Genomic DNA, 13,380 nt, shown 5'->3' with positions numbered 1-13,380 from the left:
GCCATAGCATACATACCCCATAAAAACTGCTGTGTATTTTACCCAAAAGAATACAGTTGCACATAACACTTTCCCACCCTGGCCTGTGTATGCACCAATCTGAGTATACTAAAGCTGGCCATACACGTGGCGATCTGACAATGTCACAACATTGTCAGATCCGCCACACACCATTCAGGGCTGAATTGGCAGGTAAGGAGGTAGAAACAATAGGATTTCTACCTCCTTCTGCCGATTCAGCGCTGAAGGGAGAATTTGGTCAGGCGCCTTCTATGGCGCCCGATCAAAATTTTCAAACTGGTCCGATCAGCGAGTCGGCCGATATCAGCAGCTTCCTGCGATATCGGTCGACTCGCCGACATACCATACACGCACCGAATATCGTACAATATTATCGGTGCGTGTATGGCCACCTTTAGAGCCCTCTGCAAAAATTCACGTTCTATTTGTTAAAACCAGGACCAGATATTTCTCCTATGTTCTACCTCCATCAAAATGTTTGAAGCTGTAAGCTGACCAGTAAATACTAGAAAAGGTTTGGTGCAATCTGGCCCCCTCGTTTGCGTACAGATTATTCAGAGATAAGCCTAAGTGACATGACTGTGTGCAGAATACCTAGGCATAATAGTAAGATATTATTATTGCAGAAAAATAGATGTTAAACTCATTTAAGAATCACTATATTGCCTTCCCTGCCTCTAATGAGGCACATCAATTACTTTCACTTTTATTTCCTAACTTCCTTACATTCCCCTGCCCTCATTGCTGAGGCTTCAGGGTGCCTTTCTGGCACATACATCAGATCTTGGGATGATACAAAGCTTTGCTGGATAACTGTTTCTAAAAAACGGTGCCTGCTTTTATGTTACAATTGTGGATTCCAAAATAGTGAAGGACACAATAAATATAGCGTAATTGAAGTACATTTCATTTTGCTGGACTAACATGATAAAATAGGATTTGAAATTTTTTCTTAGGGTCGTAGTTCCCCTTTAATGAAAGCCTAAAAAATATTTTTTGTTGGGTTTAATTGCAATTAAGTTCAGGAAAGTGCCTGTGACTGGTGTACAGCTGTTTCTATTAGCTATGGCCATGCTCCTATTGATATGAGGCAATGCACTCAAACCATTTTATTTAGGATTATAACTGTTATAAAATCTTACAATCTTACAAAGACACTAGCATTTTTTTATTTAGTTTTTATGGTAATTTCTAGGAATTATCTAATGACACTGAGCATTGTGACTGACTACCTTACCCGTTGAGATTTAATTTTAGAGGAAAGCGGGGGATCAATTAAAAATGGCCTGAAATCCATTCCTAAGCTTTTTTCCTTGGAAATTAGCTTAAAATTAGTGAGAATAAATGTTCTACAGAGGTGCTATGGAAATGTCAATGTCACATGGTTATATGGCTGTGCACACAGTTCACGTAATAAAACCAAGCTTAAGTTTAATGGCAAATTAGACTAATTGTTGAGGGGTATATTTAGTTACTTCTTAGCACCTTTAATTGACACATCACCAGAGCCATGGGTGACAGTAAGGGTCCCACTCATCATGTCATGTCCTCTGTCATCACATAAAATCCATTTATAAATGCCGTGGATTATCCATCAAGTTTTTACTGCTGGAATTTTTTTCCACTTGAATTTTAAAACAGCTTTAAATACCACATGCTGCATTCAGGCAGTGTAAAAGAAAACACACACCTTTCTATATTTTCTGTTTGATTTAAACTTCATTTTACACTGGCTTTTCAAAAATGAAAAGCATGTTATATAACATGATAAATAGGGCCCCTATCAGCAGGTACTGAATTTGAGGGGCACTAATGCTGCACATCTCCCTGTATCAGATGGAAAGTATTCCCTGTCTCTGCAGTTTGTACCACAGTGTCATGGCTCATACCACAATTCATTCCCTTTGCTCTTTGGATTGCAGGCTTCTATGTGGACTGCATACGGCCAACCAATGATTACAATTTTACCCTCATTTTGTGGTATTCACAATTATGTAATGCCATTGACTTCTTCTCAACAATAGCAAATAACCTTAGGGAGAAGCCACCAAGCAACATGGTTTTGCTTTCTGCCTATGGAATTTGTCTATTTGGACAACCTAAAGCTGGAATTAGCGCTTTGAGTTCCAGCTGACAGTTCACAGGTAAGGTTTAATAATTACAAGGTGCAGGGAGATTTAAGTCACTGATTAAGTCACTATAAATAATATTACTAATGTAGGAAAAGTCTTTGACCCATTTCCAGAGGAGCTGGTAACAAAATGACAAGGAACATGCAGATTTCAATTCTAACATTGCTGGGACACTCTTATCAGGGACATATTTATATATAGGAACTTGTAGGCCCATGCCTAGGGTGGCCGCTTTAGGGGGTGGGCCACCCGTGCCTATATAGCAAAATAATAAGAAACACAAAAAAAAATGTAATGCCACTGAAGGTGTGGTTAAATCTGGCAGCAGAGCACAGTACACAAACTGTATTGCACATGAGTAGATCACCAAAGGAGGAAGGGCTGTCCGTTACAATCCGGTGCCAAGGGTGCGCTGGGCAAACATGGGGCCATGACTACAGATTCAGGAACACCCTGAACCAGGCTAATGCCGTGTGGGGCATATTTTCGGCAAGCTGAAAAACGATTGCCGAAAATATGCTCCATGCACTCAAAACTCTACTTGCCTGGGCCTGCATACGAATGAATTGAATACGTTCGGGTGTAGGCACATGTAGCCGAAATCCGCATAAAAACGCAAGACTTTGCATTTTCTCACGTTTTTATGAGGATATATGCTACATGTGCCTACACTCGAGCGTAACAATTTGGGTGCCGGCACAGGTAGGGGGAGTTTTGAACATATTTTCGGCAAGTGTTTTTTTGGCATTAGCCTTACACACAGCAAGGAAACAAGAATAGCAACGTCTAAGCAATGTTGTTTGATGTTAATAGACCCCTTCGCTTTGCACTTTGAACCAAAGGTATTTGTGGTGATGTTTTTTTTTCAATTGCTGAGTAGCTTCTGTTTATGGCCACCTTTGACTCTCCTGAAAGCCCGACTCCATTAGACTGACTATTGGTGTAATGCTAAAATAAATGCAGGCAAGGGTACTGTCTGCACACCTGTGCTGGTGTAAACTGAAGCACAATAACGGGACTGTATGTCCTGACGCTGCTTGCTCTGCTCCTTGTGACACCCTGCCTTTATTCAAGCCAATGACCTGCTGTTTGCTTTGCAGTCTGCATTACTGCTTTATCTGAGCAGACAGCTAGATTCCTTGTTCAGTGCTGTGTTCTCCCTTAGGGCTTGTACAGACAAGTGTTTCTTCCTGCACTCCCCTGCGGTGGCATGCTACTGAGTTACTGACCACAGGGGAGCGCTGGAAGAAATGCATCCCATTCTTTTTTATGGGGCTGATTTAACAAAGGTACATGTAAGCACCTAACGCAGGTGGAATGCAACATACTGCAACACCGACTGGTAAATAAAGCATTAAAGAGTTTATTAGATGATCCCATTATATATTTATACATAGTAATCATGTAGTTACCAAGATAGTTATCAAGAGCGTAAACAAACCCAACCTAGCAAGTCTTCCTTTATAACTGAGACTTTCCATACCCTTTACCAGCTTAGTTGCCATTCTTTGGACCCTCGTTAATTCAATAATACTCCATTTGAGCACTGGAGACCAAAACTGAACGGCATATTCTATATGGGGCCTTACCAGTGCTCTGTAAAGTGGAAGCATAACCTCCTCCTTCCTTGAGTCTATGCCCCTTTTAATACAGCACAACACCTTGTTTGCCCTTGCCACTGCTGCCTGGCATTGCTTGCTACAGTCAAGTTTATTATCTTTAAGGACTCCAAGGTCCTTCTCCATTATGGATTTGCCTAGTGCAGTCCCATTAAGGGTATAAGTGGCTGCATATTTTTACATCCCAAGTACATGAACTTAAAGTTATCAACATTGAATCTCATCTGCCACTTAGCCGCCCAGATTACCAGACCCTGTTGCAAGGATTCCACATCCTGAATGGGATTGATTGGTGTTAAACACCTATATGGATTACTTAGGGTAGGGTATTGTAAGTACCCTACCTCCTGTTTTAGTAGATGGACAGCCAGAATATGCAATTTCCAAACTGGTAGACTCCTGAAATTTCAGGGTTAAGCTTCAGTATTTGGTGCACAGGATAGGCTACAGCCCAGTGGAGAGATCATTGGTTCTGGCTTCTCATATCCCAGAACTTGTGGCCCTCCTTTAAGGGGCAGGGGGGTATAAAATCTGTCCTGTCTGGTTTGGAGCTGGTGACCTGCTGTTTGCTATGCAGACTGCATTACCGCTGCTGTAACAGAGCAGACAGCTAAGCTCCTAGTTATATGCTGTGTTCTCCATTAGTTTCAAGGTAGCCATTGTAAATTTAGCTGTTGTTAATCTGATCACATGCTCAGGGTTAGCCTAAAAAATGCCCAGCTCTGTGCTCATTCACTGCTCCTTGCAGGTCAAGCTTCCTTGGTGCTCTGTTTCCTGTTCCTGTTTCCCTGGTCATGTCCCGTATTGTTTTCGTGGTTTTGACCCAACTTGTTCCTAACTTTGAGTTGGTCTCATAATTCTGCAGTTATTTTCTGGGACTGGCCTGTCCCCTGTGGGAGTCTCTGGATTCTTGTGAGGCAAGATTTAGTGGCACTCGAGGGGCTGAGGGCTAGACAGAAGAGCACAGCTTGACCAGAATCTGCTCACTCCCCTGGGGTTTGGGTTGCCATACATGACACTCCTTCTATAGAATCGTGTATAGTGCTGGCACACACATGCAGTCCTTTGAGTAAGCATTTGATGTTAGCTATTTGTAAATGAAACACTTCATCATATAACTGAATCTTAGAGCCAGAAGAAGGCGTAAGCAGCAGAGTCACGGGCCTTGGGCACAACAGGAGAGGGTGCTAGGCACATACCTCTTACCTGCCTACACCTTACCTGGCCTGTTTTTAACTGTGCAGCAGGATGGTGACAGGTATTTCTTGTGTGAATAGCAAACTCAGTGAGAGAGAGAAGGTATGATGAGCGGGGTGCACCAACATTAGGTGGCACATGGGGGGAGAGTGGGTGGTCAGGTTAGGATGACACCAGAGAGATTGTCAAGGTTGCCCTTCCTTGCTGGCCTAGCACTGCTGAATCTGTTTCTGCATGTGCTGTTTACAAGCTGCTTATCTTCATTGGTCCTTCCACAGAATCCTGTGTGCTGCTGATTATTGCAAGGGTATTGATAAATATTGCACAGGGTTCTATGGTGCCAATAATAAATGCAAGTTGCTTGTAAGCAGAACAGGAATGGGAAGCTTTAGTCCTTTTATACTAAGACAGAATGGGCCAACAGCCATCTCACCCGCACTTCTTGAGCACTTTGAGCTAGCAACCATACTGATACACTGGCACTCTGAGCCGGAAAAGATTTCATAAACTTTTATTAGCAATGCACTGAACCCATCATTTCTGGATTTGGGCGAATATCCAAAGCTGTGTAAGGACAGTGAGCACCCACCGGGTGCTGTTTGATAGGGTGTCAGTCTCGCTGAGTTGCCAATAGTATTCAGTAGGGAATTCAGTAGAGCTGGAACTTTGGGAAGGGCATCATTTAATTAATTAATAAAATTAGAAGTCATTCATTGGTTTCCTGCTGTCGTCAGTAAATTGGCAAGTTGATTGGCAGGCAGGCAGATTTTTGGTCACAAAAGCATGCAAACATAAACAGACAGAATCAGAGACTACAGTTTGTAGGAACTTGTCCCAAAATTTTAATTTAAAGTTATATATTTACACTGATAAAAACAGGGACATTTTCATTGACAGTGTCAAAGACGCGGCATGTTTAAAAATCCCATTAAAATTTGAGGCGCATGAAAAAATACACATCAAAATCAACACAGACTGCAATAAAGTGGAGTATACAATAGCAATCCTTTCAGTTTAGAGAAGTTGATACGGGAAATGTTATGTTGGGGTTCATGGCTTCTTTTTAAAATGCACATTATTTGGGGCTCTTCCAACGGATTATACAGGGGACTTGCTATTCCTGGGACATGCCCAATTCAAACGTTATTGCGGTTTGGAGTTTAATATACGGTATCTGCATCATCAATCCCCGTGCCAGTTATACAGTCATTCAGCTGATGGAGTAACTTCTGAATGAACATCTAGAACTTTCGGGAAAAGCTGTGAAACATTACAAAGAAGATGCTTCCCTTTAAACGAAAACTACATAGAAATGAGCTTTCTCTTGATATTCATTTCTCTTATATTCTGTAGGTGTGAGATTGCAAGCACTAATCTATACACACACCTATGCACACAGATGGAGAGATCAGATCCACCTAATTTACTTAACAAGCCAACCCCCTACAAAGGTTGAAGAATACTTTCTAATGTGGAATGTTCCATTTTGTTTGGCAAAGTAAATGTAAATGTTCATATTCAGTAAATACAACTGCTTGGTGAATGTATGGGCTATGGAGTGCCCTCCCTCTCTCAAAAAGGCAGAGGAAAAATAGGAACTAGGAATGATAACATACAGGAAGCCATTTACAAATGTCCCTGACACAAGTGAAAGAGCAGTAAGGGGAGCAAAATTGTACCCCTTGATGCTCATTTATTTGGCACTTGCATTTGGGGCACAACTCTGCACCATGCACTGGATACAAAATCTGCCACAGGGTGCAGAGTGGGTGCTGGCTGAGACAGTGGGGACAGGGCTCCTCTGCACCATCAAAGAGTGCAAAGTGTGAAAAACACTGCTCCATCAATTGTATTGAGCTCTGCAGAGAGTAAAGCACGGATAGCAGGAGGGGGATACAGACAATGAAAAGAGCAGAAGAAAGTCACAGTTTTGTCATTTTTTTTCTTCATTTTTTGGAATGTGCACAGTGGTGGCATTGGATTGTCATGCATGCTCCCCAAATTGGGAATGAAGGGCAATACCAGAGACCCAAACCCATATAGCAGGTCAGCCTTGTCCCACCCTGTTGGGTGAAAGAGCTTTGCATAAAGAGGAATTTTTACAGTGAAGGGTCTTTTAAACGGCAGCTCACAGAATCCTATAATGATAATAATAATAATAATAACAACACTCCTGGCACAGAGGCACTGTATTAAGGGATCAGATATAGGTATGGTAAATAATGGAGCTACAAATGAGAAGAGGTTAGCGAATACATTCCAACATTCCCAGTTGAAAAATTTTAGGCCACATCCTGTCTCCCATGGGCGTTGCCACATACACCCGCTCACTTTATAGTAAGCCCCTTTTCTGCCCACGTTTAATTTAATAATGCAGCACATAGTGCAAAATGTAAATCACCATATTCTATTTTTTCGTCCACTACAGCTTGCACTTTATTTGGCAATGTATGCATTAATTAGAGTGCTTGTTTCATGCAACTTGTAGTAAGCATATTCGGAATGGAGATGGCGTCACTTTCGCACATGGTTAATATTGACATTAGCTTGCTGCAAGTCAGTAGCAGCTTTCTATGTAACCTACTAGTACTACCTGGAACTACCATCACAACCAAGATGGCGGTAATTCTAGGGTTCCCTAGAATGCTCTTGTGCATAATTCATGAAAGCCGCCTGGGTGAGTGCAATGGCATTGGCTGCAAATTGCTAGGAGCCTGTATGGGAACAGTTGCAAATGTCATCAGTATGTATTTTTAATCCATTTTAAAGCATGGCACTTGATTGTAAATGAGTTTTTGTGTGTGAAAATAGAAATATTGTGGGGGTATGACCACAAGGAACAGGGTTAGCAGTATCAGCACTATATTAAACCTCTTTCTACCTCCAGTCATATACACATTGGCTATGGTGCACTACGTTCTGTTACAGAAATGAGAAGCAATTCATTCTATCACACTTAAGCAGGCAAAATATTTCCCAGACTCACTGGGGCATAATGACTGATGAGCCGCATCACTATGATGTCACTAAATAACGCTGCAATGTTCAGATTCTAACTTGCATTTCCTGGTGTGCCCTGGGGCAGTTGCATAGAAAATGTATGTATTCAATGGCACTGCCAGTGTGTGTGCAATGGTGCCCTGTGCCTATATCTGGTGGTAATTCATGGGAGCTGTCCTACTGTGTCTTGCTGCAGACAGACTCTGTGAGAGAGGGATGCTTACCCTGCCCAATTTGGTGCCAGTGCACTTATTGGCATGTGTCCTTTTGCATGAAAAGTTTACTGCTTTTGTAGCTCGCTCACATATATAATATTATTATGCCACAAAGCCCGGCTCATCATTCCATGCAAACTGCCCTTTGCTGAACAAGGAACAATTTCTTCATGGGGTTTGTGTAATGAGTGCTCCCTGTTTATACCACACCTTTATAGTACAGGTATCGGACCCCTTATCCGGAAACCCATATTTCAGAAAGTTCCGAATTGGGAAAGGCCATCTCCCATAGACTACATTTTAAAAAATGATTTCCTTTTTCTCTGTACTAATAAAACAGTATCTTGTACTAAGATATAATTAATCCTTATTGGAGGCAAAACATTCCTATTGGTTTTAATTACTGTTTAAATAATGTTTTTAGCAGACTTAAGGTAGGAGATCCAAATTACAGAAAGACCCCTTATCCGGAAAACCCCAGGCCCCGAGCATTCTGGATAATGGGTCCCATACCTGTATAACAATTAGGGAAATTGTACATTGCCACCCTCTTCATGATGGCAGCTTTGGCCTGTGTTTAAAAGGAGCGCTGTCATTCCTTACCACTTCCTGGTACTTCCTTGCCGATTGCTCGTGAGACTGAGGCAAATTGTTTGTTAAAAAAAAAATTGTGCATTTTTTATAACTAAACCCGCTTAGTGCTTTGAGCATTTAGGTTGCATTATTAGGACAGAGAAGCACAGTGAACACTATTTTGGTAGAAAGTTATGAATATAGCCGATTCAGTTAGCAAATAGCCAAGTCAGTGCAGCATATAGTAACATTGGAGCAAAAGTGCAAGTCATGTACAGCAGCTAGTCAAAGTTAAAGGTAAACAGTTAGTATGTTATCGAATGTCCAATTCTAAGCAACTTTTCAATTGGTCTTTATTAATTTTAATTAATTTTTTAATTATTTGCCTTCTTCTTCTAACTCTGCAGCTTTTCACTGACCCCTGTGCCAAAACACTATTGCTGTGTGAGGCTACAGTTTTATTGTTATTGTTACTTTTTCTAACTTCTTTTTCTATTCAGGTCCTCTCCTATTCATACACCAGCCTCTCATTCAAACCACTCCCTGGTTACTAAGGTAATTTGGCCATAGCAACCAGATACGTGCTGTAACTCCAAACCGAAGAGCTGCTGAATAAAAAGTGATAAAGCTAAAAAACTACAAATGACCAATTGCAAATTGTCTCAGAATATCACTCTCTACATCATACTAAAAGTTAACTCAGACCAACTTGTATTGGTCTAGGGCCACTTGGATAAAAGGAAACGAATGTCTGACTGCCTTTTCTGCATGTTGTGCCTTTTTGGCCTATTTTTGGGCAAATAAACCCCATTAACATGTAAAGTGCAATGCAATCAGACAGAGGCAGTAATATGATGCCCAGTTAGCTAAGACTTACAGCAGTGAAACCATTGCTTCTACTGGTAGCACTATTAGTTTTTGTAACAAATGTATGTAGCATTGAGTACAACGGGGCAATTTTCAACGCCACCCAACATGGTTAATGGCAGCTGTCCTGCTTTCCTCTGGATCAATTTGTAGCGTGTTTTAAAAGGCTGAACTTGGTGGAATTATATTTTATATTAACATTAGATACTATGAATCTATCAAGTGGCATAAATAGAGCGCGAGCACTAACGGCAGTGTTAGAAGAAAGGTTAGCAGGAACATGTGTGCATATTGTACCTGTAGAACATGTCTGGGTGTATGTAGCCTTTTCCTCGTGTCCATATATTTTCGCTTGTCCTGGGCATTTTGAAATACACATTTTCAGTCACTTAGTGCAACTATACAAAACAATTACTTTAAAAATGAACACTTACACACAAATCAACTACATAACCACCCCTCTGGGGCAAATTCACAGTGAGCAAAGGGAAAGGGCAATAAAAAAATTCACAACCAAAAAAAGTGGTTTTGCCCCCTCCAGTACCAGGGTGTCTGGGAAAGGAGGCGAGCGGTTCCACAAAATTAAGTGGTGAAGGGAGAAGGCAATGGTATACTTATTTTGGGATTATGCCTTTGATAGCAGATTCACGGTTGACATAGGTAGCCCAATACACCAGATTAAAGATGGCAAACAAGACAGGGAAGACAATACGAGATATCTTGTCGATGCGGCTGACGCTGTTATAGGTCTTCTTGCACTCCATAGGTTTGTGCTCCAGGTGCCGTGGTGACAGGGGGGGCGGCGGAGGCTGGAGGGCCGCACTTTTGGCAATGGTAGCAAGAGCGGGTTCCTTGATATTCAGGGTGTACGTCGTCCCCACTATATTATACGTCGTATTCGACTTCTTTGCGAGAATTATTGGCTCCTTCTTCTAAGGATAACAGACATAGTGATTATTGTTTAACTCCCAAATATACGTAGAAATCATTTTCTATAATAATTCAGCCAGTAGTTTTTCTTCTACATTCAAAACTTCATACTGGAAAGTTTATTAGCAGGGCATAAGCATAACTAGTGCTAGTTATGCACAGAAGGTGATAGCCAAAAGGCCACCAAGTATGGCTACTAGATGGGTACTCATCAAATTCCCATGAATCAGAAGTAATATTAAAGTGGAATTCAACCCAAAAAAAAAACAAAACTTAAGCAATATATAATTTTTAATCTAATAATATGATTTGGAACCTTTACCTAAGCCTGGCCCCCTGCACACATGATGTCAATAAGGAAAGGAGCATCACAGTGCAATGCATTGTAGGTTAGTGCCTCCACCCCAGGAATTCAAATGATGCAGAAAGCTGTATTGTAGCTGTATTTTAGCATGTAAAAATGGTATTTATTCATTATTTTTGAAGGAACACATTACAGTGATAGGTATTTTAGGGGTTTCTGTGTTGGGGCTCATTAAAAAATTTTGGCTTGGAAGCTGGAGTTCCCCTTTAAAACAGCTTTTTGCTCTAAATCTAGTACCCCACAGCAAACAGCAGCAGGTAACAGAGGTATGCTCTTCAAAAGCTTTAAACATTTGCTAATTTATTACCCCTTTGTGCTATAGCATCTCGTTCCTTGCCAATTAAAAATGGAGATTGGAAGCCAGTCATGGCCCAGGACCAGTGACTCATTTTACAATTTTACTCTTTTACAATTTTAGCGAAACATTTAAAAATTAAAAGTCAGAGGGGGCAGGTGCGTCTTTTAGGGAGAATATAAACTACCACAAGCGTTAAGCAGCAATCAAAAGGCTAACATACAACAGGATATACTTCTTGCTTTACTTACAAGGACTTAGCCCCAATATATTGGCTAGTAAATGTTAAATGTAAAGTATAATGTGAACAAGGCCAAAGGGCCTAATGGAGGGCCAAGGGGCCCTTGAGAGTTAGTTCAGTTTTAGACAGGCCATGTTTATGATATTATAAATTACCCTAAATTAGTTTTCATCACTAATTCCTAGAGCATCAACCATTAGTTACCGGTAATGCTTCCCTTTAGCTAGTATTGCTGGTCAGCAAAAGCCCAAAACAATAAAGAATCTTTTTGCCAAACTTTGCCAGTGAAACAGAGCATTCTTGCATTCTCACCTTGAAGTCTTGCCCTTCTTGCCCTCTTTTGCCATCCCAGGCCCAGCCTCTTTTGGTGAAATAATTGACAGTAGCAAATTCGATGAGTGCAGAGAACACAAAAGCATAGCACACTGCCATAAACCAGTCCATTGCTGTGGCATATGCAACTTTGGGAAGGGAATTTCTGGCACTAATACTCAGGGTTGTCATTGTCAGCACAGTGGTTACTCCTGTGGGGAGAGGAACAGAAGTCTGTAGCATGACCAAGCAAGTTGGCAAATACGTCTGCTATGGATAAGTAGGGGTACTGCAATGTAATTTTAAGCAAATGGGGCCAATTACTTTTTGGCTGTGTGTGCAAAAATTATTATTATTATTATTATTATTAATATTGCATACATGGAATTCCCTTCCTTAACCAGCCATACTGGCAGATACATTATATAGCTTCAAGAAGGGGTTGAATGGCTTTTTAGCAAGTGAGGGAATACAGGGTTATAGCGATAGCTCTAAGTACAAGTTGATCCAGGGACTGGTCCGATTGCCATCTTGGAGTCAGGAAGGAATTTTTCCCCTCTGCAGCAAATTAGAGGCTTCAGATGGAGTTTTTTGCCTTCCTCTGGATCAAGTAGCAGTTAGGCAGGTTATATATAGGCATTATGGTTGAACTTGATGGACGTATGTCTTTTTTCAACCCAACTTACTATGTTACTATGTTACATATTCAATATTGCAACATATACATTATTTTTCATAACACAAAAGTTTTGGTGAGTCATGTGACACATTACATCACTAAGCAACATGTATTAGGATATATTTTTCAACTTGTCTCTTGTGCACTATAAGTATATAATTTACAGGTTAGGTGTGGCTTGTTAAGCAATAGTTTAGACATAATTTCCCTATTAAAAAAATGTCTTACCAAAGACAGTCCTAGCTGGAACAGATTCCCGATTTAACCAGAAAGAGACTTGTGACAGAATGACGGTCATAATACATGGTAGGTACGTCTGGATTACAAAATAACCGATCTTACGCTTCAGATGAAAGTGAGTTGTCATAACAATATATTCACCTAATGAGGAACAACAGTTACTAGAGATTGCAGAATAATAAGTTATGATGCTCGGATAGAAAGTCCACTATATGGTTTAGGTAAACTGAATATAGGTCTGATACAATATGGTGCCTTTATCTTTGTTTGAAAAGGGAACTATATACTATAAATATATATATGTTAAACAGGGTATATCTATTTATAATTCCCCTTCAAATAAACAGTAATGCAAGTCACTGAGTTCACTGCAGCTAGTAGCTAACCTCAGCTGAGGAGCTATCCGTAGGCACGCTCATACAATTAATGCAACAATCCGTTCACAATCTGTATTACATGGATCCCTTCAGAAGTTTATGGCATATGTCCCTGATCATTGCTGGCAATATCACAGCTCTCATTCATATGACAAAAGATAAATATTAACAAATAGCATGTTATATACACACAATTACACTGTACCCTGAAGTGTAGCATATTTACTATCACTTGTATCTGTAGAAGAATTTTTATGAAATGGATTTTCTTGTTTTGCCATTAAATTGTAAAATACCTTCAAAATGTTCCCTTTTGGT

General features: G+C 40.6%; 1 protein-coding gene across 2 annotated transcripts in view; it reads right to left on the bottom strand.

The window, feature by feature from the left end:
* Positions 1-9,260: 9,260 nt before the first annotated feature.
* gabra3 (gamma-aminobutyric acid (GABA) A receptor, alpha 3) overlaps positions 9,261-13,380 on the bottom strand; it is a 44,646-nt gene continuing 40,526 nt past the window's right edge. Inside the window, exons 8-10 of one of the 2 annotated variants that reach the window (XM_002939197.5) lie at positions 12,674-12,826; positions 11,767-11,978; positions 9,261-10,556 (exon numbers count right to left, since the gene is read on the bottom strand). In XM_002939197.5, the coding sequence (XP_002939243.2) occupies positions 10,239-10,556; positions 11,767-11,978; positions 12,674-12,826 (683 nt within the window). In that variant the 3' untranslated portion in view covers positions 9,261-10,238. The remainder of the gene's footprint in view (positions 10,557-11,766; positions 11,979-12,673; positions 12,827-13,380) is intronic. The other variant, XM_031891916.1, reaches the window with a different exon arrangement.

This window comes from Xenopus tropicalis, chromosome 8 (genome assembly GCF_000004195.4).
Source record: "Xenopus tropicalis strain Nigerian chromosome 8, UCB_Xtro_10.0, whole genome shotgun sequence".
NCBI lineage: Eukaryota > Metazoa > Chordata > Amphibia > Anura > Pipidae > Xenopus > Xenopus tropicalis.
This window is presented reverse-complemented; position numbering and strand designations above follow the sequence as displayed.